At 43.9% G+C, this 27,674-nt stretch overlaps 2 protein-coding genes across 3 annotated transcripts in view; one reads left to right on the forward strand and one right to left on the reverse strand.

Annotated features, from left to right (window-relative positions):
* The window catches only part of PDE3A (phosphodiesterase 3A), a 225,222-nt gene extending 200,831 nt beyond the window's left edge, over positions 1 to 24,391 (reverse strand). The window contains exon 1 of one of the 2 annotated variants that reach the window (XM_085049179.1): positions 23,958 to 24,391. In XM_085049179.1, the coding sequence (XP_084905305.1) occupies positions 23,958 to 24,275 (318 nt within the window). In that variant the 5' untranslated portion in view covers positions 24,276 to 24,391. The remainder of the gene's footprint in view (positions 1 to 23,957) is intronic. The other variant, XM_085049180.1, reaches the window with a different exon arrangement.
* On the forward strand, positions 24,308 to 26,768 carry LOC146443952 (uncharacterized). The gene is made up of 2 exons (XM_085049226.1): positions 24,308 to 25,058; positions 25,141 to 26,768. Exons 1-2 carry the CDS (start codon positions 24,308 to 24,310, stop codon positions 25,743 to 25,745), a joined length of 1,356 nt encoding a protein of 451 aa, XP_084905352.1. The 3' UTR covers positions 25,746 to 26,768.
* The last annotated feature ends 906 nt before the right edge of the window (positions 26,769 to 27,674 follow it).

Below are 27,674 nucleotides of genomic sequence, written 5' to 3' on the forward strand. Positions count from 1 at the left end.
TCTGCTCCCATGGATTATCTGCTCAAGAGAAACACAGGTTAAACACAGTGCAGTACACAGCTGCCAGGCAGAGCTGTGCTGCAGAAACCAGCAAAGGCGTCCGCCGCAAGAAGTTAGGGGTGAGCAACTGGTTTTTCCCCTAGTTTAGGCAATGGTAAAACCAGCATTTACTGCCATGGCAGCAAGACCAAGTGAAAAAACAAAGGCCACGTGCTCAAAGCCAATGCACAGATTTATTGCCCTCATGTAGAGGGCAATGCCATGACTGCTCCTTATCAGAGCAGTTCAAGAAGCAGCACGTGTCCTGTACATAGGTATTCCAACCCAGGAGAAATAAAGTACAGCAAAATGCAAAGCTGCAGGGTTAATGACAGGCAAAAGCTGGGCAGTGACTGCCTGTCGCTGTTCTGGCATTTGGAGTGGCCACACAAACAATTATTTATGGGTTCTATCATTTGGAGCTGTCAAAAAACCATGGCACGGGAACCATCTTTAAATATGGAGGACTTAAATCACACGTACAGCCATTACAAAAATAAGTTTTGAGGCACAGAGATGGATTTTCTTTATTCCTGCCAAATTGCCTTCTCAACCAAGGTCAATTATTTTTTCCTTGATAGCAAAAACCATCCTAATTGTACAACAAATCCCTGTCCTACAGAGCAACACTTCCTGTTAATGGAATCCACGTAGATGGTAGTCCTTTAATAACACTCATTTTTAAGAAACAGTTTCCAAGCACACATACATACCATAAAATATCGAAGTTTCAAGCCAAGTTCAAATCAAGAAGAAAAGTTAAGAGTTGGCTTTGTTCAAAGAAACAATACATGTACCAGCATCTTTATTTCAACTGCATGGAGAGATTTAAAATATATATAACTAGGAGCCTGAGATCATTACAGTTTCATTATCAAGCTATCCAGTACATCTGAGTTCCTAGAAAAAGTCTGCCACCCTGAGAAGAATGCAGAGGATGTTTCTGATTCATTTTTCTGGCAGTCACAATGCCTACTCCTGCTCAAATGTCCATTTCCCAGACTCTGCAGGACTGTCTTCCAATGCATAGTCTTGGTAAAATGTCTTTTCTTTTTGTATTTGAAAAATATAGGTGATCTCCCATTGTCAGCAAATGTGTGAGCAACTACATTAATTTCATAGATCTTTTCCCATTTTGTAGCAATTGGTTCAGTTTGCAATTACAGCATTTCACACACTTAGCATGACACTGAATAGTCAGGACAGTCTTTCAGAAGGTGCAGACACTGAAATTACATAAGTGCCTTTTTAAATTAGTAAATTTATCTCTTATTTTTAATTTTTAAATACAAAGTGGAAAGACCAGCAGTAATGAATCTCTGATGGGAGTTAATGAAACAGCAATCTCTTTCTATCTCCCAGCAGGAAAAAAAAAAAAAAAGCAGTTGCTTGACTTTTCCATTCAAAGAAACTGAATTAAGTAAGTATTGTCCAAGTTCCTATATGCATGAACTACACTTGTTCTTTGAGCAACATTGATGAATCCACCGTACAGACTAGCTTTCCTTATGGATTTCAACCCTTTTGTTGACCTCCTTATATGGCTACTTATTCTTCTTCCTTTTCCTACATTTCAACTCTGTAAAAACATAGTAATATGCTTATAAAGTGTTCTTGAAATAATTTGTATCAAGCAGAATAAAGTTTTACTAGTGCTTTCCCCAATGCCAACATAACACATAAATTTCAGTTTTGGTCAAAAATCCATTCAGAATTACTTTTAATAAATGTCACTTTTATAAATACAGAGGCAATTTAAAACATCTGGAAAATAAAATACTACTTTGTATGCAGTGTTTTGAGTAAAATCCAGTAATTTAATGAAATTTGTTTACCATGTTCTTCAAAGTTAACTGAGGTGACTGAATTAGGTGTCACCTCTGAAGTCAGTTACCTGCTTGTGCACAGATTCCTGCTTCCACCCACACCAGAGGAGCAGAGCACCCACACACCAGGCTGCTAATCCTTTGGGAACGATGGGAATACCACCAGCTCAGCCACACAGCTCAGGAAATGGCAATTTCAGCTGTACTGTAACAGCCCCGAGCACAACTGCAGCACTGTTGCCTTGAGCATCCCCACAAGCATTTCCTTCATGCAGGAAAATGCAGAAGTGTCTGCAGGATAACTCACTGCCCCAACAGACAGGAGCTCTGGGCCTGACCCGATGAGGTGAGACAAGCAATAGGGCATTTTAGAGCTTTTTATCTAAAGCAGAAACAAAAAAACGTCCTGGAATTCCTCTCAGTCTGACTGCCAGTTTCCTGAAGAAGTGTGCTCACCACACACCTTCCTAGTGAGGATGGTAGGCTACAAAGGGATGTGACAGTACTTCATACGGAACTGCATCAATGGCTGGACATCAAAAGACACCTAATTCTAGGGCAAACTAGTCCCATAAGAAGTAATACGTTCTTCTATGCCTCAGCTTCAGTTTTCCCAGTTACAGCCCAGAAAGAACAAACTGACCCTGTGCTGGAACCTCGTGTGGCTGAGGTTTCCCTAGGCCTTTCAGAGTCTCAGAACTTTTTGTGTTGATTGTTTCAATGTGGCATCCAGCACATAACCAAGAATGAATGTAAGGGTCTCAAGTGAGGCTGACACAGGGTGGAGTTTCCAGGCCCAGGCTGTGCTCCATCCCAGGTGGGCTGCCCCACTGGCTGACACACTGTTCCATTAACCAATGATATCAACAAGCCCCTGGAAAACTGCTGGTCTGTTGAGACTGCTCCATTCCTGGTCTAAGTCCATTCCCCTCTTCTTTTTTGGCTCCCCGAAGGTCTGTAAAGCAATGGCACTCTGCAGAAGTACTTTCTTATTTCCGGTAATTACAAACCCCCTGTGAGATCAAAGACCCACAAGTTGACCCATTATCACATGCCCATTCCCTGTAACATCCTTCTGCAAAAAGTCTCTTACACCAGGGCTGATTTAAGACATAAACTGATAAAGCAAAAGATAGAGAAAATTACACATTCATTCAATTTATAATGCAAGTCACAGATACTTCAACATAAGCCCCCAAAAGCAACTGAGCAGCAGGCAAGAACTGTGTCAAATCTAAGTCCTGGACTGAAGTTTAGTCCCAGGACCATACAGGATGCTGAATAAAAACACCCTACTGATGCAGCCCTCCAAGGCTATTCCCTCTCTCCCTGCCATTTCCTGGCCTGTTCCCACATCAAGAGCAATTTCCTTTACCTTCACGCTGACTCCCACTGCTACACAGGCAAATGACTGAGCTCTTTTCCCTCCCTGTCCTCTTCCAGCCAGCCTGGGTTAGCCACATGCTGCAGGAAGAGCTGCTCTCACAGCGTGCTCGGGGACTGTGCCCACGTGTGGAACCGTGTGCTGCCACAGGCAGGGGCTGCTGTACCCAGGCAATAAGGTACCCAGTGCCCTGCCTTTGAAATGTACTTTCAGTCACCTGGCAAGGACTCCAAGAAATGCCTTGGGCTCCCCATGAGACCAGATCACCTGTGACGCAGCAGAAAATGCCCCTCAAGCACAAACTCCTGCAGACACCGCTCACTCCTTAAATGCTGGAGCTAAAGCTGCATTTCAACACTACGGAAATAGTGCCTCACTTTTTCCCCTCTCTCCACAATTTAGCCTTCTACAATATATTTAGAAGATAAAGCTATGTTTGAAAACATAAATCTCATCATTAAGTATTAAGATCACAGAAGAAAAACACAAGAAGCCCCAGCCAGAAGTCTTTTGCTTAGTCCTCATCTATCATTCTTTTCCAATCTATGTGCTCAGTACAGGCTAGAAGGGAGCTCGAGGTTATGCTTCTCGCAAATCCTTTTCTGTCCTGTATTATCAGCCACTGTTATTACCTCAAGTTTCATTCAGAAACAGCATTTGGAGTAGTTTTTCAAGGGGGAAATTCTTTTTAATCAAGTCAGGTTGTGGATGATGTTAACCAGATTTGTTTTTATTTCTAGTCACTCTTCAAATTATTAATATAGTTCCCTGCAGACAAATGGTGTGTTTGTGGTTTGCAATACACATTGAGAGGGAAGACTTATGAGCACAAGGCATTCAAAGTCTTCTTGCCAGTGAGAAGTGGGTAACTTCTCTGGGTAGCAGAGAGTAGAGCATTCAATTAAGTAGTGTTTTCCTTTTTCATTCCTTCTATTTCTTTTAATTTTCACCTCAAAAAGGCTTTTGGCTGCATTTCATTAATTCCCATTTTTGACAGGAATTGTATGAAACAGAGTTTTTAAAAATCCTTTCTGAAAACAAATACAAAATGCAAGAGAGGTTTAGGGACTTGCAGGGGCCTAAATGAAGTGTTGCCTTCAGGCAAATGAAGTTTGACAAGATGAACCTGCAACATTTTAAGAGACAAATTCAACCCCTGGGTCCACCAAGCATTTTCCAGGTGATTTCACCTAAACCACTTACCTCCATGTCTCCACTTACGGTGCTTGACCATTTTTCTGCCATAACATTGTGAGGATTTCAGATGTTTAAGAGCTGGAAACAGTTATGATGCAGGCAGGGCAAAGCTACTCCTTTTGCCTCCTTTGAGCAGCTGTACAAATGCAATGACTCTTCCCAAACAGCCACGCTGGAGTCAAGCTGTCACCTCACTTGGGTGATCAGGAACAGGAACAGGTTCCCTGGAGAGGCTGCAGAGTTCCCATCCCTGGAAGTGCTCCAGGCCAGGCTGGATGGAGCTCTGAGCACCCTGGGACAGTGGAAGGTGTCCCCTGCCCATGGCAGGGGGGGCAATGAGATGATCTTTAGGGTCTTTTCCAATCCAAACCATTCTATGATTCTATGACCAAATCAGACTGAGATGCACCATCTCCTCCACCACTAAATGGAGCACACCAGGCAGGAATACCAAGCTTCACCAGCTCTTGGTGGAGGGACTATCAGCACTCTTCAGCTCCAGTATATCTTATAGTTAAATGCTAAACTAAATCCTTTCCCCACCCCAAAGTGCCACTTTTGAGACGCAGTTTTACATGCCAGGTCAAAAATCACTTAAAGAATTTGACAGGAGAAAAGAAAAACATCTGAAGCAAACAAAAAGCCCAACATGAGGAGAAATAGAGGAGGGGAGAAAAAATAATTTAAAAGTGATCCTTAGTAGGGGGCAGAGGAAGAAGTCTGTCTGATTTTCTTTGGATATAGTTGGGCAGGAAATCGTTGAGGTGGGTTAAAATACCTTTCTTGCAGATGCTTTGCAAAGAATTTCCTCTGATTACTAGAATAATATTTATTTTCATGTCAATCTTGATAGATCACAGCTGTGGTGCTTTATTTCCTCTCTTCCTTCTCCTTATTTCCATCTATTAATAGGCCTGCCTGTACCCACACATCAATTAAAAACATATATACTTATTCTATATATAAACACTCCTGTTTTGCAATCAAATTCCATACGTGACATTGTTCTGGTCCTGAGATGTGTCATTTGCACTTGCACTGCTGAGCTCACAGCATGATCCTGCTCTCGCCGTGGATCCCAGGGATGTCCTTGTCCTGTACTTCACAAAGCCCTGTGCTTGGAGAAACACGGAGATGTTGAGGAGCTAACTCAGATAATGTCCCTGCAGCCACTGCAGGCTCACAAGTGAAAGTGCCAGAACAAGAGAAGCAAAAGCCTGAGCAATGCTGGCTGTTTTGTTGCGGGTTTGTTTGTTTATTTGTTTTTGTGGGGGGGGTTTTGGTTTGTTTTTTTTTTTCTTTTCTGCTTCCCCAGTTCTGGAGAAGGAAGGCAAAACATCTGAAGAAGCTTTAGTATAATTCAGAGCTATTCATTTCCACAATTTCAAAGCTACAAAAGGCTCTGGAAGTAGTTTTACCCAGGTATTTTAGGCCACCAATATGGTCAGCATCAGTTCCAAATGACATTCTTCAATATTTCCATTGCTGAATTTTGGAATCCAGCATAGGAAGGAAGGGATTTATTCTTCAAGTCTGATACATTGAAACTCACATATTTTTAATCATTTGACTTACAGGAAAACTATGAAAATCTTAGTTCTTGTTACAGCTTAACTCCCCCAGGTGTCACCTACCCCCTTAACACACAACTCTGAGCTAGTTCTCAGGCTCAAATTCAACATTTTCTCAGACTCCAAGGAGAAACTGGAGATAAGACTGCACTGCCATAGCCCACTGAGTTTCACCAACAGATCGAGACTGGAAATTCTTTCCAATTTCAATTCTTTCTTAAAGCCTCTGACAGTCAGAGCAGCTGCTTTATTTCTGTGCTGAGCAGAGCAGCAGTAATGAGAGAGTTATTGGCTTTCTTTAAGAGGATTTAGCATAACGATAAAAGAGGACTTTTATGGCAGATCCCACTAACCAGTTCCTTAGTTGTTAACAAAGCAGGTAGATACAGTTTTGAAAACAAGACTCCCTTCCAGAAGGTTACCTGGAGGCATCTGACCTATTCCTGCTGACAGTCAGTGCATTCAAAGGTCTCCCCTAGGAAAGATTATCTCCTGGAGTTGATTAGGCAATTTTACAGCTGCCATGCTGTGATTTTTAACAGCCTTTAAGAGCCATCCAGTTAGTTCAGAGTGAAATGACAATAAAAAGAAAAACAAAACAAAACCAAACCAACATGAACCGAGAGTAAGCTCTGAAAGCCAAGCAGATGAGAGCTCCTGGGCTGGGCAGCAGGGCATAGGGCACAGAACATGCTGTACCCTACACCCTTCCCCAGGCCCTTCCTCCCACCAGAGCTCTCTCCCCAGTCCAGGGCTGTTCCCTCACGTGAGCAAGGGTGGCAAGGCGCTGCTGTGCCCTTCAAACTGCTGTCCCTTATCTGGCTGCCAGGAAACCACCCTACACACAAAGTCTAACAACGCCCAGCCACTCCATCTCACTTAGGCCATGTAGCACTCTCCTGGCAGCCATAAAAGCATTAAGTTAACAAGTGGACTTGATAAATCAGCTTGCAGCTGGGCCAAAATGAAGAGCAATTAGGAGCCTACCTGGAACTTGAACACTATCGTTTAAGAGGAAAAAAAGAGAGGAAAAAAGGAGTCTGCAACCGATCACAACTTGATAACGCAAACTAAGTAACACAGCGGCTCCTGAATCAGAGAAGGGCAACAGTAGAACAGACACAAGAGATCTGATCTGTTCCTCAGTAATCCTGTCCAAGGGCAGGCACCTGGACTGCAAGCTCCTGGCTCTGGAGTGGGATTAACACCCCACTTTGGGCACTGACTGGAACATTAACAGGGCTTACTGGTTGGGTCTGCACCAAGCAGAACACCTGGCACTGCACAAGGATTCTGGCCAGCAGCTGGGGGCCACAGCCCCCAAGAAGATGCAGGAAACACTGGCAGCAACCACCATGGCTCTCAAGAAAAGGCAGGGATATAGACCCACTTGGAAAAATATCTAAAAGGCTATTCTAAAAGAACCTTTCATGAAATTTCCCTACATAGTTTGTTGCAGAACTTTACTACTGCTATTCATAGAAAAGTTTTCCCCAATATCCAACCAAGCTTTCTTTTTCTACAAAATAAATAGCATGGAAAGAAATCAGCTCCAGCAGACATGGAGCACACTATTCTTTTCTGGTATCTTCTGACATATCAGAAAATATATGGGTTTTGTTCATAGCCATTTCCACCCTCTAGGCCTCTCAAAGAATGTTGTTTGTGTATAAAAAGCAGGGAGGAGCTGTAAAGTACGAGAAGAATTCCAAGGGAACTCTGGAGTTCCAGGCTTCATCCAGCCAAGACCGGATGTGATGCACTTGGCCTCCATGGCAAACAAGGGCAGACTGAGAACCACACTTCCCTTCAAACTGAATTTTATCCAGATACATCTGCACATGGATTTTGCACCAGCCCAAGCCAGCTGGTCTCAGGTAAATCACACAGCTGAAGCAAGGAAGAAGATGGGACAGAAGGACATGGAACCAATTCACTTCTCCTGATTTAGTATTTCATTTACCTTAAATGAGGCCAACAAGATATGTTCCACCCAACACAAAGAGCTCTCAGGCTTTCCCCTCCTCTCAGCTTCTAATAATCCCAGAGAGATATAGGGCAAGTCTCAAAAGACAGCAGGTCAGAGCTAACAATTTCAGGACAGCCTTCCAGCTACGCCTCTGACCCATGCAAGAAATAACAGTAATTTCTATGGTTTTCCACAACACAGTTCAATATACAAATCAACACAGGATTAATCTGTCAGCATATTCATTCCTGTGAGATGCCCTTATTGCCCATCCAGCTCAGCACAAGTTGAATGCATGACACACCTCAGAATGCCAAGCCACTAGTCCACAGGGTGTTCTAAAAGTAAGAAGACCAATACAAATGCCGAGCAAGATTAGCAGAGGGGACACTAGTTTTCCACTTGATATTCTAACACCAAAGAAATAAAAGATCTCAAGACTGGCAGTTCTGTGTGGAAGCATCTCAAGAAGCCACTTAATGATAAAACCTACTGGCCTGAGGAAACATTTTCTCACAGCATTACTGCTCTCACACATGACAGAAAAGTGCAGGAACAGAAACAGAGGATGGGTGGAGATGGAAGTTCTGAAATCTTACCAAGACCTAATAAAAAGTCATCTCAGGAACTTAATAAAATGCCATCTCAGGTACCTGAAGAGCACATTGCTACCATCACAGGGGCACAGCCCTGGGATTCAAATCCACAATAACAATGTCACTTCCTGGCCAACAAGACCAGGAAGTCTTGTTATAATAACCAATATTTGCTTATTTGGAATATCAATTCCCTCTACGTCTGCCCTATGCAGAATGCTTTCCACCACATCCGGATGAGGGGCAAGAACCAAAGAACAGATGTGAGCTGTTTCTCCAGGTTGTAAGCAACAGCTCATGGTGAAGATTTTTACTCTGTCAAACATAAGAAGATATAAATCATCTTCTCACCTAGATCAGAATTCTTTCCTATTTTTCTCTTCTTGCTACCTTGCTGCTTTGATCTTCTGAAATGGTAACAATTTCAGTGGCAGTGCTAACAGCAGGCCTAAAAACTGCACACACCTAAGAGGCAGAGGTAAACAAATAAAGAATAGGATCTTGCTCAAAAGCCAGCCCTAAAAGCTAATTTATTGCTTCCTGTTTCAAAGCAATATGTGGTCACATCAGGATTGAGCTTGGAATATCATACTTGCTGGGAAAAATAACACACACATGGAAGAAGTGCAAGACACTCACTGGTGCATGGATCAGTTAAAGAGCTAAAACACAATGTCTCAATGAACAATATGCCTACATCATCACAGTAATAGCTAAAAGCAAACCAGAACTATTTTTCAATTACACATTCAATGGAAACAATGTATTGGAAATAATTTCCAAGACAAAAAGCTTTACCCACATGCAATGAGCACATGCAGGTAATTTTATTTATAAAACATTTCTGTACATACTAAGGGATTATGCAAAAAATGAAGACGAGTTTTCTACGCAGAAAATCTTACTGCAGCTGCAGACAAGAGCATGTGCCTTAGCACACTCTGAGCATCAGAAACTCCTCTCCCAAGGCCAGTATCAAACATGTTATGAAAAAAGGTGAATTATGATTTCACATCTGTGATACAGCTTCTTTCCATCCATCACACACTGTAAGTGAAAATTATTTCCCCTTCTTTGTAACCTGCTTTGATTATGAGCACCATGTAACATCTATGGACATTTGCAGGTAGTGAAAGATCTCACAGCAAGGCTACCATTAAATCTCTGCTGAGGAACAAGGGGAGACATCTGTGTTTCATTGTCTTTGAAATAATTAGCTGATTTGTGCATTACCAAAGTGAAAATTAATTTTATTCTACTGTGAGAAAGTTTGGGAAAAGTGGAAGTCTTTAGTAATCTTAAGGAAAAAAAAAAAAAGAAAAGAAGTCTAGATTAGGCCAGACAAAGAGCCAGTTCCCACAAAAGGCATGATGGAGCCTTGCCAAATGCTTCTAAGAACAGAGCATTTTTTGGTTGTTTTGTTGGAGCCAAATTTCTTATGCCTTCATTCTCTCTTTTATGGGTATTAATAAGATTTCCACATAAATCTGTCTCTACTTAGTCATCTTTACTCTGTCAGACTTCAGAGTCCTCCACAAGGAAGGACTGCCAACACAAATGTTTGTGATGTCACATGAGCCACACCGTCGCTCAGAACAAACAGGCCCAAAGGGTGAAAGGCCACTATAACCCTAAGGAAGGGCAAAGGATTAAACAATAAATATATCTACCATTGGAACTGAGAGGAGAGAGGTGAAATAACAGCAGTAATCACCTCAATGCATTTCTTGATTTGGTGTTAACAAATGAAACAACAGTGAGCATCTTTCTCCAGTTAATACACATTTTATGACACAGTTCATACCCATTCTTGTGACAGACTGCCTTTCTTTGACTCTTCTATTTACTTTACCACCCCTTTATGTTCATTTCACATACTATGACCAGAGCAACCCTGTTACTGATGTATGGAAATTTCCTTCAAGGCATCAGTGAACTTTTGCATTCAGTTTTTTTGCATTTAGAGCCAGGTAACTCTGTCATCCCTTAAAATCTGAGGTAGCATATTCACAGATTGACACCCATGGATGGATCTCTCTGGTTCAACAAACAAGCATAAACACACACACCCAAAACAAACAAACAAAATCAAAAGCAAAGAAACAAAACAAACAAAAAAATCACCAGATGCTCTTTAATCTGACTGAAGGGAAAGAAGTGAGATGAGCTAAGGAAAAGAAATATATCACCAGACAAAACTGGGAGGTCATTCACAGACAAGTATCAAACAAATCTAATTCACCTTTCTTAACACGTGGAAGCAAAATCAAGTGTCCAGAGCCCATTCTTAAGTTGTTTGGCCTGTCTTTCATGAGAGAGGAAAAGGGTTTCAGATTTGCTGGACTAGAAGATAGGGAATGAGGTAGGAATAATCAGTTCATTGATGCAAGCACTCCCAGAACAAAAAGGAACATTTGACCATTGAAGAATAGTGGCACTGAGGAAGCTGTTAACTCAAAGCATGTGGCCATCAAGATCATGACATTTCTTTTAAGTTTGCTTTTTTATTAAATAAACAAATGGAAAAAGAAAACAAACCTGCATAAAGCTAAGAAGTTAGAGATCTAAAATGTCATTAAAAACATCTGCAATTGCAGATTCAAGCATTCAAAAGATAGTGTGACATAATTATGCCTACAAACACTGACTCACTGTTTTAGATAGCAATGCATTAAGATCACAGGAAAGATATTCCCTGGGCTATCAAGTTTCTCCCTAAAGTTCTCATCTCCTTAACCTGCTATTATAAATGATTAAGACAATCTGATTGTTACTTTCATCTCAGTTCTAAAAACCTTAACCAAATAAAAGGCCCAGAAGCCCCCAGGCCAAGTTCTCATGAGTGCACGGAATGACAGCAAAGGAAGCTGTTTTGCCACTGCTCCCACTGTCTCAGGATTTCTTGGACTGGGTTTTTTTAAATGCATATCAGTAAACTTTGCAATACAGTGACTTCAGCTTAAAAAACACTGTTTTTCTCAGCATCACGTTGCCACTTCCATTTGAGAAGAGACAAAACAGAAAGCAGATCAGAACATGAAATAAGCATATGTTATTGCAATTGGAAGAATTTTACCATTTTTTAAGCACAGATTAGTTGCAGTTTCCAAAAGAAAAATAAAATCTAAAGATCTAAACAGGACATGTCTAGGCATGGACTCAGAATTTAAAATTCCAGGTTTTTAAAAGGTCTGCTTGACTGGGAGATCACAGCCCAAGTCTGGAAGTCTTGAGGTTAATCTTCAGAATCTTCTTGTTCATCTACACATAATACAAAAAGAAAAGAAAAATCTAGATTCAAGCATGATGGCAGCTGAAATATTGGATAGAAAAACATTGAATCTATGCCTCAGTCATTATTGTCAAAAGTACATACCATCCATCAACCCTGAATAAGAATATCACACCTTTCAGGACTAGATTTATACACCACACACAGCAGAAGAGAAAGCTGAAATAAAGATTGGATAGCTTTGAGAGGAAGGGGACAGACAATCTGTCTTTACTACTTCACTGAAAAATGCTCAAGAGCTCTCCAAGAAACATTTGTGTTTGCCATCTCTCTCTGTCTCACCACAACAGATGTATCCAGAAAGCTAGGTTTAGATGTCCTAAATTTCACTTAAGCCCTGTATTTCCTATGAGCTGGCTCTGACTCCAAAGGTGCCACGCCAAAAGGAAACGACAGGCTTGGATCCTCAAGCGGAATTTAAGCTGGAATATGTGATTTAGTGCTGGTATCCCAGTCTGCCTAATTGTTGCACTCTTACCCCATGCTCCTCTAGGACACTGCTTGACACAAATTCAGCACGCTTAGCAGGAATCAACATTCTGCACTCTGTGGCCCAGAAGTCACTTTTCAGTCGCAATAAGGCACAGACAGTATTTCTCTGTGCCACCGAACAGATTTCTTACTATGGTCTCTGTAACGAGGCATGAGCGGAGCCCATGCTACCTAACAGGATCTAATTGTACTCACCTATTGTTATTTATTAGATATATATAGAGAGGTATACCTGCCTGCTTCTAAAGGTTTTTTGCTTCTCCACAAGTCACAGGAAAGATGAATGCTCTGCAAGTCTGAGCAGGAGCCTACTGGAAAGGTTCAGACTCCCTTTCCACCCTTATCTCCCTTTTAACTGCCAAACCTTCCTGCAGTTCCATCCCTCACAAGCACACATGAAGTACAGCATTCAATCCTTTAATAGAAAATGTTTATTCATTTGCAGTTTTGTGTAATCAGTAGACAATTAGGACTGCATTTAAGAATAGCACTTGCATACAAATTAAGCTGGTCTTCAAAAAAACCCCTCGGTAATGGCATATGAATTATCTTGAAACATTTCAGCTTGTACAGAATTCAGAATCAACAGAAATGCAGTGAATTTCAGGGAACTCCTGTAATAATCAATTTTTCAGAACAGTTTTAATAAATAACAAATACAAACCAGTCCACAGCTTCCCAGAGAATAGGTACATAGCAGCAATGACATGTCCACCGCACATTACAGAGTTTTACCAGCTAAAGCTCACCGTGCTTACCTGTAAAAATACAAGTCACCTATTTATTTCAACTGGCCTTATCATACTCCTTGCCAGCCAGAGCTCCTCACTGAACAACCCCTTATTTATGCCCCCATAAATAGCCAGCAGCAGGTCAGTCCAGGCAGCAGGGACACCACGGGGAGAACCTTCATGGCTCTGTACCTCCAGAGCAGAGCTGCAGCACCAAGCTCCAAACTGAACACCAGAATGTGTCACTTGTACGACACCAGTAGATATTTGTTGATCAAAATCACTATGAAAGTGTTTGCAAATAAATAACAAATATTTGCACAACTTGTCACAGGTTTGCAAATCAAGGGAGAAGGAGAAATATTTAAACTATGAAGAATCAAAAGTCAAACAACAGTTACTGAAGCTGGTATAGTAATAAACAAGCCTGCCTTTGGAAACATCAGAAAATATGATTAAATATCCGGAAAGAACCTTGTCATATGTAACTCAGGCTTGCTGACTGTGCTGTTGGAGTCAAACAGAGAACTCTATCCCTCTGAACTGCACAATACTAATTTGTGTATCTACATACATAAACATATGAATATATATATATGTATAAATGTCTATATGTGGGCACGTACGCATCTATAAAAACAAGCTACAAGGGGTCAGGTCACATTTTCAGCAGCACAACCAACATATGCTTTGAAATACTTCCTTTAAAATAAGAAACAGAATTGTTAGCTGTTAAAAAAATAAACTAAAAAGCTCTGATTGGATTTTAGGATGTGAACACAGCTCTTTCTGCACTAAGGACTAAACTGAAAGGATTACCCTATTACCCTGGGAGGGCTGAGCATTCTCAATTACCATTGAAAATAGCAGAGGCAGAGAGAAGATGATCAATAACCTTTACAAAAAGAATTTAAGAAAAATAGCATATTTAACAACACTTGACTTTTACAATATGAATTTTAAAATATCACAGAATGAGAAGGTGAAGGTATCAATTTCTCACAAGAGTAAGAGGCAGGCTGCATTTCAGCACAAGTACTCCTGTAACAATCCCACTGACAGATTCAAACCAAAACTCCAGCCTCATGAAAAATATCTTATCAGTTATCTTGCAATTCTAGATGCACCCAAACACATTAAAGTTCCTTGTCAACACAAAATACAGTGATCAGACTTTGCCAAGAGTAACCTATGGTTGGCATCACCAGTACAGCTGAAGAGAAACACACCAGAGAATTCAGTGCAGCATCCAACAGCTTTTTGCCACTCAAAAGTGAGTTTCAGGGGAAGGACTGCAGCATTACCTATACAGAAATAGTGGTATCTGCATTGGCGGGTGAGTTTGTAGAGGAAACGAAGCAGCAGAGTCTACTCTGCAAGGAAACCCCAATAAGATCTGTCAGCTGGTGAGCTCAAACAGGCATCCATAAGAAAAGGAGAAAAGGAGAAAAAGGGAAGAGAAGGCAGGATGGGAAAAAGAAGAAAACAAAAGAAAAAAAAAAAAAAGAACCTCAAAAGCATTTGAAATTGCATTCACAGAGACAAGGGCAGGCAGTACATAAGGTTGCACAGCCCTTTTTAATCTACACTTTTGCACAGAGGTCTGCACCTCTGCTCAGCTGTCATTTCAACTGAGATTCAATATATGAGCACAGACAAGGTTTCACAAGTTTTACTCTGCAGGCAACAGAAAGCTTGGGAGAGCATATCTAGAATACTGCTCACAGAAGTGGAGCAAAAATTGCTTGGATGTAGCTTTTCCCCCCATGCACCACCCTTTCCAAGCGCCCTCCTGCACTGCTGGTCAGGCAGCAAGCAGAAATGCTCCTGAGGGTGCTTTTGCAGACTGCCATGGCAGTGGCTTCACTGACAGCACACAGCCCCCACTCTGGCCTCTTCAGCAGCCCCACAGGCACGTTTTGAAGTAAATTTGGGGTGTACGTATTTGCCAAGAATCAGTATTTTTATGGAACATAGGTAAAAACCTGCCTGCCCTTCATGATGTTAAACACAAACATACAAGGGTTTATTTAAAACCATACAGCAACAGTGAGTGCGAGAGGCTCCAAGTATCTATCCTCCAGGGTGAGGAGCAATTTAAGTTATTGCTGGTGCCCTGGCAGCTACTCCAGCACACAGAGATGCCAGCAAAGTATCATCAACCTGCTGGGAGAGCAATAGTTCAAAAAATAATTAACCTTCACCATTCAGATACTCAATTCTTTCCCCTTCTGGAATTCATTTCACAACTGTGCTTATGGACAAATTTAGTCAAACATCAGTCAGAAGGATGATGCTCAGAAGTTTTGAAGTTTAGTAATTATTGTTCCCCTACAGTATTATCATTTACTCAAAGAAAACGAGAAACAAGAAGCTTTTTCAAAACAAAAAAGAAACCAAACAACCCTCAGTGACTTGATCCTCAAAACACAGCAATAGTTTTCCAGCAGGCATCATCATATTTGTATTTCAGACAGCTTTTAACGAAGCTGAGATATTTCTAAGAGGACTAACCAGTCTAAGAGGAAGGGTTGCTTTTTTTAAACCATCAGCAGGGTGTGCCTCAGGACTTCAGCAACCATCAGAAAAAGCATCATGAGGATATTTGAAAAGCACCACTCCTACAGAGTTAGGCAGACAAAAATCCCATTAAAAAAATAAGAGTGACGCAGAATATAATTTTATTTTTTTTTAATTCAGACCAAAGCATAATTCTTCCTACAAAACAAAGCCAACTTAAGCAACCTACAAAATACAAAAGTCAAATAAACCACTTTAACCCTGCATATTTCACTGGTGGATTGGGGGTGTTAGCCAAGGAGGCCTCAGCTATGCTCTGAGCTATTTCTGATATGTGGAGGCTTAGTAATTTTCCAGCCCTGTGCAGGAGCAGAAGGAGCGCCTTTAACTGTATTGATGCTCATAAATAAATTTTTTCCCAGTAATTAATTGCAGTAAAAATAGAGAGAGTCATGCAGTGATAGGCCCTGGTCAGTGGGCACTTCAGATAAAACAGTAAGATCACTAAAGCACACAACAGAGTGACCAACTGGGAACTTTCTTCCTAACTAGTATCACATTAAAAAAAAAAAAAAGGCCAGCTTTTCTAATCCTCAACCTGTTTGGCATCAGAAACCTGTACACTTAAATAAATAATAAATACAAATGTCTAAGCTGGAAGAGCTTCATTCATACCTTGTGACACACACATGTTCCATTACCAGTGTATATTTCTATCTCACATAATCAGACTTCTTTGTAGCAGTTTAAAAATAAAAGGTTTGTGGGGACTTTGTTTTGTGGTTGAGGGGTTGATTTTTTTTCTTTTTTTCTTTTTTTTTCTTTTTTTCCAAATTCCCTTCTTTTCTTCCATTTTTAGGCAAATAACTCATCAGCACTCCTCAGCCAGATCTGGTTTTACATAGCTTTTCCGTCTCTTGTTAGATGATGCTCTGAAGTTTGGGCTATCTGTGGACCCCAATCATCCTGTGTGTCTGACCAAAACTCAATACAGCACTCCAGACCATGCCTTCTCTAACCCAATTTCACTACAAAACCTCACACACACAAAATTTGTTCAGTTACCAGCACTGCAAGCTGACACAAAATCCTTTTCTTGTCAGGTTAAAAAGTTAACAATGCTATTTCGTTGACCAAACTCACATAACCACAATCTTCCCTGCGCTGCATGTTTTGCCTTTTGTTCAGCAACCCTTAAGGTGGCACTAGGAAAACATCCGTCTCCTGTGTTCAACAGATTGCTGAAGGACCATTTGTCTCAGCAGCACATTGCACAGAATCACAGAAAGGTTGGAGTTGGAAGGCACCTCTGGAGATCATCCAGTCCAACCCCTGTGCCAAGGCAGAGCCACCTACAGCAGGTGTCCAGGCAGGTTTTGAATCTCTCCAGAGGAGACTCCACAGCCTCTCTGGGCAGCCTGTTCAGTGCTCAGTCTCTCTCACAGAGCCTTTTGCTCACCTTCAGGGGGAACTCGCCGTGTTTCTGTTTGTCCCCTTGCCCTGTCACTGGGCACCACCGAGGAGCGCCTGGCCCTGTGCTCTGGCAGCTGCCCTGCAGATGTGTGGGTGCATCGATAAGATCCCCTCCCAACCATCTCTTGTCCAGGCTAAACAGAACCAGCTTCCTCAGCCATTCCTCATAAGAGACATCCCAGTGCCCTCATCATCTCCACAGCCCTGCACCGAACCTTCTCCAGTAGTTCCTTGTCTTTCTTGGACTAAGGAACCCAGAATGGTACACCAAGCTCCAGAAGTGGCCTCAGCAGCGCAGAGCAGAGGGGGATATTGGGCTGCTGCACTTTTCAGGTGGCATTTCCTGTTTCATTTATAAACGGTTATATAGACTCTTGAGGTGCTGCTCTGGGAGGGACCCACCATGATCATCACCGTCCAACTCCTGGCTCCGACACCGCGGGTCCGCGGGGTGCGGGAAGCGAGGGGCGCGGCTGGAACAGCAGCTCCACAACAGATCCCGACACGGGCTGAGTTAAGGACCACGGACAGATTTTGTGGATGCTGTTTGTGCCCGGTTTGGCCGCGCCGAGCGGCGCAGGGGCTCTCGTGCCCTCTAGGGGGCCGCGCCCGCCAGCGCCAGCGCCAGCGCCAGCCCCGCCGCCACCGCGGGGGTGACCGCCACCAGCAGCACCAGCAGCACCAGCACCAGCAACACCAGTAACACCAGCAGCACCAGCATCATCAGCACCACCATCATCCCCAGTAACACCAGTAACACCAGCAGCACCATCACAATCAGCACCAGCAGCACCATCAGCACCAGAGACTCGCGACAATGACACACACCCACAGAGAAGAAAAGCAGCTCAAACCCTTCATTAAAAAAAAAAAAAAGAAAAAGAAAAAAGAAGCCAAAGTTTGATACTAGTCCAAGTATCTTGGTACTAGGAAGGGGTAAGGTGCCTCTTCCTCTCACAACCCCAGTGAATCTCCAAAAGCCATTTAGAAAGAAAAACGCTGATATTTCACCTGCAACTTAAAACTCAGGCAGACATCACATTTCATTATTGTTTTTATTTCTCCTGGTACAAAGAACTGATGCTACCACTTGCAGCAGGGCTTAAAGCAAAACTCACAGCAGGACTAAGAGCAAGACAAATTTAACACAAAAAAGAAGAAGAAAAAAAAAAAAACCAACAAAAAAACCCCCACCAAAGTCACACGCCCTCAAAACCTGAAAAACTACACAATCCAAATTAGAGGTGTTTCTTTGAGTGACACCCTGAGTAACACAGAAAGAGACTTTGAGGAAAGTATTTCGCAATTCATAAAAAAACTTCAAAACCAAGCAGAGGGGAAAAAAAAAATCCATGCACAAATAAAAACAGGACTTCCACTTTGTTATCTGAAACTGTACATTTCTTTTCTTATCTGTCATGGGCTATGCTACAAGCTGTACATCTCCCATTAGATCAACTAGGTAAATCACAACAAATGGCTCATTGAAGCCGTATTCTTTTGATTCTCAAATAATTTAGGATGCAGTCAGCTCACTCCCATTCCAAGCCCTGAGGTTTGCAGGCACCAGAACTCTGCAACTTTTTCCCTTGCAGGCTGGAATTATTTTTTTTTTTTTTATATTACCTTTTGGGAAAAAAAAAGCCCAAAGCCATATTCCCTCCATTTGCAACACACAGCTATGCCTCAGTCTCCCACAAAAAACAGTTGGAATGTGAGAATGCTAACAGCAGATTAGGACAAATTCATACAAATGTCACAGTTAACGTCCAAAACATCATGTGTCACTGTTTTTCCCCTCCAACCCCCAACAAGCTTCTCAAAACACATTTCATACACAGGGTCACTGTTCTGGCTGTTTATTTAATTAACATGACAACCCAGAGTACACAGGATTTCTTTCAGTTCCCCAGCTTTGCATTTTCACACTTCAGGCAGAAGGAGCAGAAAGTCACTACTGTACTTTACTTTTTTGCCAATATACCACAATGTACATTTCTGGATTTAACTGATCAACAAAAATAGATTCTAAACGCTTCATGAGAGTTTCAGCAGCAGTTTTACCATTTTTGTGAGGCTGAAAGAAAAGAGGAAAAAATCTAAGTAGAGCGGGTTTGCGTAAATGAAGCCATGCAAAAGAAAATAAACCATTATGTCTGGAATCCCTGGGTGATTTTTCCTGAAGCCTTACTTAAATATTTTACACAGTTGTGCTTCAGCAAGTCACCAGATGACATAACTCCTCAGTATTCCTCAGCTTTTAGTGACCTAAATGGCAATGCCAGTAAATCTTATCAGAGTAATTACAGCTCAATAAACCTTATTAGCAGCAGGTATATGATATATAAAGCATCACATGTCTAATAGGACACCTATGTTTCTGGCATAGACAAAGTTCAGTATCTAAATTTAATCAGCCTTCTCCCCTGTAAAATTTTAAATTCCTCTATGTTGCACCCTGGTGTCTCTCTCTTTTCAGGCCAGAGGGCAGGATCCACAATATTAAAAATTAATTATAAGGGTACATTTGTCTATTTTTTAAGGCAGAAGGAGAAAGAACCAGCAAAGGGGAAGAAGCAGCATATTCCTGGCACTAACAAAGTCTCACTATCAAACAAGGAGAAGAGATAAAGCCTTCATTTTCCCTTGGGGAAAAAAAAAAAAACAAACCCACAACAAATATATTTCTTTTCCTCCACTGTTTCTTAGATCTTATCACTGAAGAGATATCTTTGACCATGTGAAGTATTGTCTTCTCCACTCCACAGACAGGCGGTGATAAGGGCAGTCCTGGCTCACAACTTTCCCAGGCTACAGGCTGGGAACAAGCAGAGTTACCACCCAGAACCCCATGACAAACAGTCAAATCAAGCAAAAAACCCACTGCTGCTGCTGGAGAAGATAGATGAGTCTGGCACCAAAGTCACCAATCTGAAAAAGTAACTTTTAACAAGGAAAAATGGGATGGGAAGGATGTGGCAGCACGAAACAGGTAGCAAGGCTCAAATCAACTGAAAAATAAGTGACAGACCCTCAGATGTCCCTCGGGAAGGCAAACAGCTTTCTACTTTCTCCATCTGCCCAGAAGGAGGAAAAGAGCAAAAAAAAGAAATACAGAAGGAAAATGGAGAGAAAAGCTGTCTGCCTTAGGAGCCAGAGAACATGGATGGGAGTTTGGATGTGGAGCTGCTGGCGTGGCAGCTGGAGACATCAGAGCTGCAGGAGAAACTTCTCCATCAGGCGCTACCTCCTGCATGGCTCAGGGAATTCCCAGCACCACAAGTGCCTTCTCTCACACAGGCTTGTGTCACCCACTAGCTGGGGGATCAGAAAGTCTTTCAAACCCTGATGTGTGCTCTGTCAGTCTTCTGACTAAGGAAAAAAAACCTGCCAAGGCATATCAAACTATTTGCAGCAGCTGCAAATAACACACACTTGTAATAAATTCAAGGTAGCAGAAAACTTGCCATTCCCCTAAACAAAACAAACAACTAGCAAAGCTCAAAAGCAAAATCAGGAGTCTTCAGCATGGTTTAGATTTGCCCAGCTACAATCTCCTGAGCAGTATTTTACCCACCAAGGCAAAATCATCCCCTTGGACTCTGTATGTTGAGACTAAAACACCGACAAGGCGCAGAGCACATGGGCATTATAATATTTTAATGGGGAAAAAAAACAACACATAAGAACACATTTCTGCTCCCTTCCCTACCCCCACCAACCTTCTCTCCACACTTTTAGGAAGAGCTAAAACATTTGCAAAAAGCTGGAGAAAAAGTTCCAAAAGTCATCTTCCTGCTGGCATTTGTGCATTTACCACCCAAAAAAAAAAAAAAAAAAAAGGTTTTTCTTCATTCATTCCCTGTCTTATCCATCCATTCACAATTTCACTCTGCATCCTTTTTCAAATCTGGGTGAGCGAGCCCTCAAGGAGCTGAGCATCCTCAGCCAGCCTTGATGAAATCACGGAGGGACAACACTCAGCTGGGAGCAAGATCAGGCTCACATTTCTCAATGAGATCTACACACACAGCAGTGTGTAAGCTTTTAATCCAAAAATTTGCCAAAGTTGGGAAAGAGAGAGAACATATTCAAAAAGCAACCACAAAAAACACAGAATTAAACTAAATATGGGGAAAGAGCACTTTTAGCAACAACAGAAGGTTGCATCATGATACAGTTTGAATTCTGGATGGTGGCTTTTTTTAATGCAAGGTTTTCTTTTTCAATTTTTTTTGGAACTGATAAGCAACTAACACGAGATGTGTTACTACGATATCCATGTGGTCACTTTACAGTTCCTGGTACTGTCCTTTACGTCACAATGCCACACATAGACTCACCTTTGAATTCTAGTAGGCAAGAATTCAGATTATAATTGAGATGCGTGTGACTAAAAAAGAAAAATTAGAAATTCCAGCTTTCATAGAATCTCGTATTAATAGAAATAGGCAGACATGAAGGGAATCAAACTCTGGAAAAATAAAAGCTCAATTAAATGCTCAGCAATAGGAAAGGTTACACAGGAGGTGATGGGAAAGATCTCTAAAACTTTGCCTAATGTCACTCACTAAATTGAAGTATGTGTTTCAAAGCAATAAAGTGGATCTATTTCCTGATGAAAATTATTGGCAGCTCACAGATGTACAAACAAGACCAGAAACATTCAGGGGATGTTTTTTTAAAAACAGGGTGCAAGAGAAGGCCTGGTTTTCTTTTAAAGCCCTCATCTCTATTTTTAACATGTTATATTTAAATACTGTCCAAAAGGAAAACATTTACCTATGCTTTCTTTAAGTCTACAGGGAGCTGATTTTTGCTATAAACATAAACTTTGCTTGTAAGAGAGTCCCACTTTTCCCAGCATTTCTTCAAGGTCCTTAAAGAGCTTTGTTTTGGCTTTTCCATCTTTCTATCACACTAGCATTTATTTAAGAGAACAGCTTTTAGGGAGAGAACTTCACATACACAAATCCACACCAGGCTAAAAAAAGAAAAAAAAATGAGAAAAAAAAAATAAAATGCAAAAAGTCTCCCCAAATTCCAAAGTAATCATCCATTTCTAATCACACAGTGACGCAAGCAATACCAGATCTCACTATTGATTAATAGTGAGTGAGAACAAAAGAAAGAGACATTTGCCAAAATCCTGCAGTGGGTGAACTGAACAGTCGCCAGCTAACTCCAGCCCAGCTCCACAGCATGGACGTGGGAATTGCTGGGGCAAAGCTGACCACTGTCCTCAAGCACTACACCACTGGGGAGCAAAAAGAAGTCTACCTTGTTACCCATCACCAGTTTCACATTCTGGTGTATGCAGGAGATTTGAAGTCCTTCCATAAGAAAAGACAAGGATTGTGGTCACTCAGTCCTGCCTCCGAATGATTACATTTAGAGATGTTAACTAAAAGGCTGCTTTTATTGGAAGTGTAAGAGTGAATGGAAATATGTTTAAAACCCTACAAATGATTCTTGTAAGAAACCACCAGAAATGCCTAGCATCAGCAAGAAAATATAAACAACTTTAGGTTTGTGCCTTATTGTATTTACAAATTACTCTTACACCCTTCCCTCTCTCTTAGTTCCTGTTAAAAGTCAGAACCTGGGTCAGTTTCCTACTTTTTCACATTGTATTTGTCTGCAGTAAATATTTATTTTACCTAAACAAAACTGTTAAATAAATAAGTACATTTGTTGTAAAGCAAGTCTCAAGTATATAAAAAGGTTGTCAGGCCCTCTTCTAGGAAATGTCACAACCAACCACAAAGGGATGTCATCAAACCATTTCCAGACACAAACTAGCACCCAAACCATACAGTTAGATACTATTACTTAGAAAGTACTTCGCTGCTTATCCAGCAAGCAACCTGAAAGAAAACCTTTGGTGTATGACAGTACACTTGACCACAGTGCACAGAACCGTTTTCAAAACCAATTGGAAAAGAAAGCTTAACACTTATTTTTCCCCCGGGTTTCCCTTTCCGCTGCTCAGCAGGGGTTGCCCTGACTTTCAAGACCCTCAGTTACACTCGACCCACGGAGTGATAGTTTTGTGGGGCAGAGTTAAACCTCAAAAAAACTGAGACACACTTCAAGTGCAGAACTAAGCCCACTTTGTGTCCATGTCAGGACTCTATACAGCCGTGCAGTAAACACAACGGCGCTTGACTGTTTCTTTCTCCAGCTCTTTGAGGTGCACTTTTAAATGAATGCGTCGCTGGTAAAAAAGTTCTCCCTCAACTGTTCCAATCACAGCCTCTCAAAGGAAACAAAGTTGAGATAAATCGCGTGTGCCTCGCACCGGTTCCCACAGCCAGGGCAGAGCGGGGGCTATTGATTACACGCACGGGAACAGCCTTGGGGAGGCAAAGTGCAAAGACGAGCCTCAGGAGAGGCTACCGACCTGAGAAGGGACTTCTCCCAGCGAGGGCGAGCTGCCTGGTTCAAGCACACACACCCCTTTCAAGCTTAAAGCAAGTTAAAAGAGGCTAAGCTACCTTTCTAGGAAACTACAGGTTTGAAAGAGCGAGTCTCGTAGTGATGCTGGGGAGCCCGAGGGCTGCGCTGAGGGCAGGTTCCCACCGGCTCCGAGAGCCAAGCGGGCACCGTACGCTCCAGCCCTCCCTCTGCCAGCCTTAGGAGCAGCCAGCGCCGACAGCTTTAAGAGAAAAGCCCACCCCGAGCCCCGTCCCCGTCGCCCGCGGCCGGGGCAAGGCAGACCGGTGCAGAGACGCCGCTTCCCCCGGCCCCGTCCCGAGGCGGCTCTCCGCACCGTGCGCGGCCCCTCCGCCGCAGCTCCCCGCGCCTCCGCCGCCGGCGGGACCCCGGGCAAAGTTTGGGACCGTCTCGCCCCGGCCTCTATCCTACCTGCTCCCGAGGGATGCAGGGCAGCGAGGTCCTCCGGTGGGTCTTGTTGCCGCCGCCGCCGCCCGACATCTCGGGGGAGATCATGGAGCTGGACCGCCGCCGCCGCCTGAGCACCGGGGCTTCGTCCGCGGCCGGGGGGGCGGCGGGAGGCTCGGCCAGCGGGGCGGCCCGCCGCGGGGGCCACAGCCGGTCGGCGTAGCCGGCCAGAAGGATGCCCAGCAGCCCCAGCAGGTAGGCCAGGTAGGGCCGCCAGGACGCCGGGACCCTCTCCAAGGCGACGAGGGACGTGGTCTTGGCCGCGCTAGTCACGGCGAGCATGAGGACGCCCTGCCTCAGCTTCAGCACCAGCCATGTCACGGCGGCCAGGCAGCTCAGCACCACCCCCGTGGCGGCGAGGGAGAGCAAGTGATCCTCCTCCTCCTCCTCCTCCTCCCCCGCCGCCAGCGCCGTCTGCGCCGCCGCTTCCCCCCCGCAGCAGGCGCCCAGCAGCAGCAGCAGCAGCAGCAGCAGCAGCAGCAGCGCTGCCGCCCGCGGCCGCCCCGGGCAGCGCCCCGCAGCCCGGCACAGGGGCACCGCGCCGGGGGACACCCAGCGCCAGCCCCGCCGCCCCCGGCCGCGCTCCCCAAGCGCCAGCCTCCCCGCCGGGGCCAGCAGCACCGAGAAGGAGCCGGCGCACAGCGCCGAGCAAAGTTTCCGGCGGCGCCGAGGCTCCCGCGGCAGCGGCGCGGTCCGGGCGGGCGCCCCGCGCTTCGCGGCTGCCGCTCCGCCGCCGCCCCTGGCCTCGCCGGGCTCCCCTGCGCACCCCCGGCGCGATGGGCGCCCACACCGGGGCTCGTGCCCCGCGGGACAGGGTCCGGGAGAGACGCCGGCGGGCATCGCTCGCTGGCCAGGGAGGCGGCGGGCCGGGGCAGCTCTCAGCCGCGGCAGCGCCGGCATTTCCTGCGGGACGCTGCGCTGCCCACCGCCCGCCTCCTCCCCGAGAGCCCCGCGCCCCTCCGCGACCACCTCAGCTTGGGGCGGGGGGGGGGGGCGTGGGCGGGAAATTAAAATTTCTTTTCAAAAGTCAAGGAGTGGGAGAGACGGGGAGAAATCCTATGCGGTGTAAGCAAATGGGCAGGGGGGAGAGGCAGATGTACCACCTCAGAAGTGCTGCTTAATTTCTAGGCCATCCTTTGCCTTCCAGGCGCTCCCGGCGGAGGCAGGGAGGGGGAGGCGGGCGCGGATCAGCGCTGCCCGCCGGAGGGTCCCGGCCGTGCCCCGCGGGCAAGGAGAAGGAGCCTCCCGGTCGTTGCGGACTGCGGGGAAGGAGAAGCGTCAGGGAGGAAAAAGGCAAATAAAAGGCCAGCGGAACGGCGGCAGAAGTTGCGAAGTCCAGCCGGGAGGGCGAGAGAGAGTTCTGCAGGAGACACTCGAACTAAGCCCGCTTGGGAAGAGAAAAGGAGGACGAGCGAAAAGGAGAGGATTTCCCTCCTGAACGCTGCCGGGATAGTCCTTGAGTTTTACACGGGAAAAGCGCTCCCCCCGGCCGGAGAGGAGACTGCCCAAAGAGCAGAAGCGAACCCCACCGAACGAGCGGCCAAAGCCGAGCGGCGGAGCAGGGCGTTGATAACGAAGAGGGAGGCTGCGGGAAACTGGGGGTTTTGTCGTTCCAAAGCGGCCGGGGCGACTCCCGGCGAAGGGCAGCCCCAGCCCTGCCCCGCGCTCCCTCGGAGGAGCTCCCTGGCACCGGGCGCTGCCGGCCAGGGCATAAATCCGCCTGTCAGGATGGGGGCAATTACGAGGTCGTAAAAGACTCAGAAAGATGGATGTTTATGAGTGATTATTACGTGTTGTGTTGTTTTAATAGGAAGCCCGAACTGGAATCCTGAAGCCAGCGGGCTACGGTCCTCTGAAGCGTTATGAATTTCTAGGCTGTGGCTCCATCCAATAGCCGCTGTTTCCTTCCTCAAAATCTGCCTCGCTCTCGCACCGGAGGGCTCCACAGCATGCTAGGGGCTGGCTCTGTCCCTGTCCCTGGGCTGCCCAAAATTGATCTTCACGCGAGTGGAATCAGGTGCAGACTAAAAGTCTGTGCAGAGCCCCGGGTTCCCCCGAAGAGCGTGGAGTAATGTATTTAGCACTTAATACAAACCACAGAAAAATACAACCACCAGTTGTGAAGTGACAGAGCATTAAGAGTCAGGAAACGAACAGATTCGAAAGCAGAATTTCCCAGCCCTCTTCCCCCTCGCACATCTACAAATCACTAATTTAAGACAGATTTATAGCCTTTGCATATTTACTGGTGTATCTATGTGGATATCATGCCTATCATCCAGGATCTGGGTATCTGAAATGGTAGCATTAGTGAAGCATACTTGGGATTTTTATTAGAAATGGGTCATAAAAACTGAGTCTGTTCTTAAATAATAGTTTTCCAGCCTAACTATTACGGAATATGGATTTATTAGTCATTTTTATGTTTGAAGCTTGGTTTGAAAACAACCTAGATATTGTTAGCAAAGTTTGGCTCTGGGGAATGGAAAGCCTCTGGTTTTTTTAAAGGTTAAGGGGCCAGATTAAGAACATCTGGAAAGGTTTAGAGTTTATTCTGGTGAGACAGCAATCAGCAGGTTGCCATATACACCTAGAAAAACATAGCTGGGTTCCATCTACCCTAAGAATCTATCTCCCAGAGACAGAATCAGTGCCCAGATAGTAATAATTGCATGCCTCTTTTTCAGTTTTTTAATAAAAAATATGCATCTTTCAGGTATTTCTAACTCTAGATGCGTCAAAACAGAATGCAAATAAATGGATATTGCAATACTGGATACCACACATGCAGCAGTTGCAATTCAGATAGATCAGACCTTTGATCTAACAGTCCCTACCAAGTAACATTTGCTTACATCTTAATTTATCTCCACTTTGCTACTTTACAGGTACACTTCCTGCTACCAGAAATGTTGACACTATCAATTAAATAATGAAAACAAAAAGAACTAGAGGAATAAACACACCATATTTTTTTTTTGCTGCCACTCCTTTTAGATGTATACTACATAGATCAAGCAGATAATTTACTCTATTCCTTTAATTCCTTAAGCTAAAACATTAATAATTCAGTTTAAATTAAAAGCAGCAGGTTTTTTGTTGTTGTTTGTTTGTTTGTTTTTTGTTTTGTTTGGGGTTTTTTGGTTGGGTTTTTTTGTTGTTGTTTGTTGGGGTTTTTTTGGTTTTTTTTTTTTTGCTGGACGGATTCCAGGTTTGTGTAAAGAAACATATTCTTTGTAGCAACTGTTGTAATATGGTTTTAGCCTAAACACAAGGGCTTTTCTTCCCCAAGAGTGTTTCAAACCCCTTAAATGATTGAAATGTTTTTCTAAGCTCTGTCTGCCAGCTCTAAGGCTACCACGAGCCTAGCTGGCAAAGTAGGGCTTAGGAGCTGTAGGCTCCAGCAGGGACAAAGGCTTAAGCTGTCAGTGGCTGAGCTTGCCTGAAGCTGGCAAACTAAGAGAGAGACAGCATCTCTCCAGTCTCACGTGAAAAGGACCAGACCTCCCCGAGCCATCTGCCGCTTTCTGCATCGAAGTTGACACAGGAAAGTCAAATGAAGAGTCCTTTTTTCTGGTATGTTGATTCTCACATCAAGGAGCTTCCGGGTAGCATGATGAAAGTCAAGGCTCACAAAGCCAAGGCACAAATTCTTATGAATTGATCAGTACCTGGGAAGAT

This window comes from Lichenostomus cassidix, chromosome 1Aa, assembly GCF_008360975.1.
Source record: "Lichenostomus cassidix isolate B80296 chromosome 1Aa, HeHo_3.0, whole genome shotgun sequence".
In the NCBI taxonomy this organism is placed as follows: Eukaryota; Metazoa; Chordata; class Aves; order Passeriformes; family Meliphagidae; genus Lichenostomus; species Lichenostomus cassidix.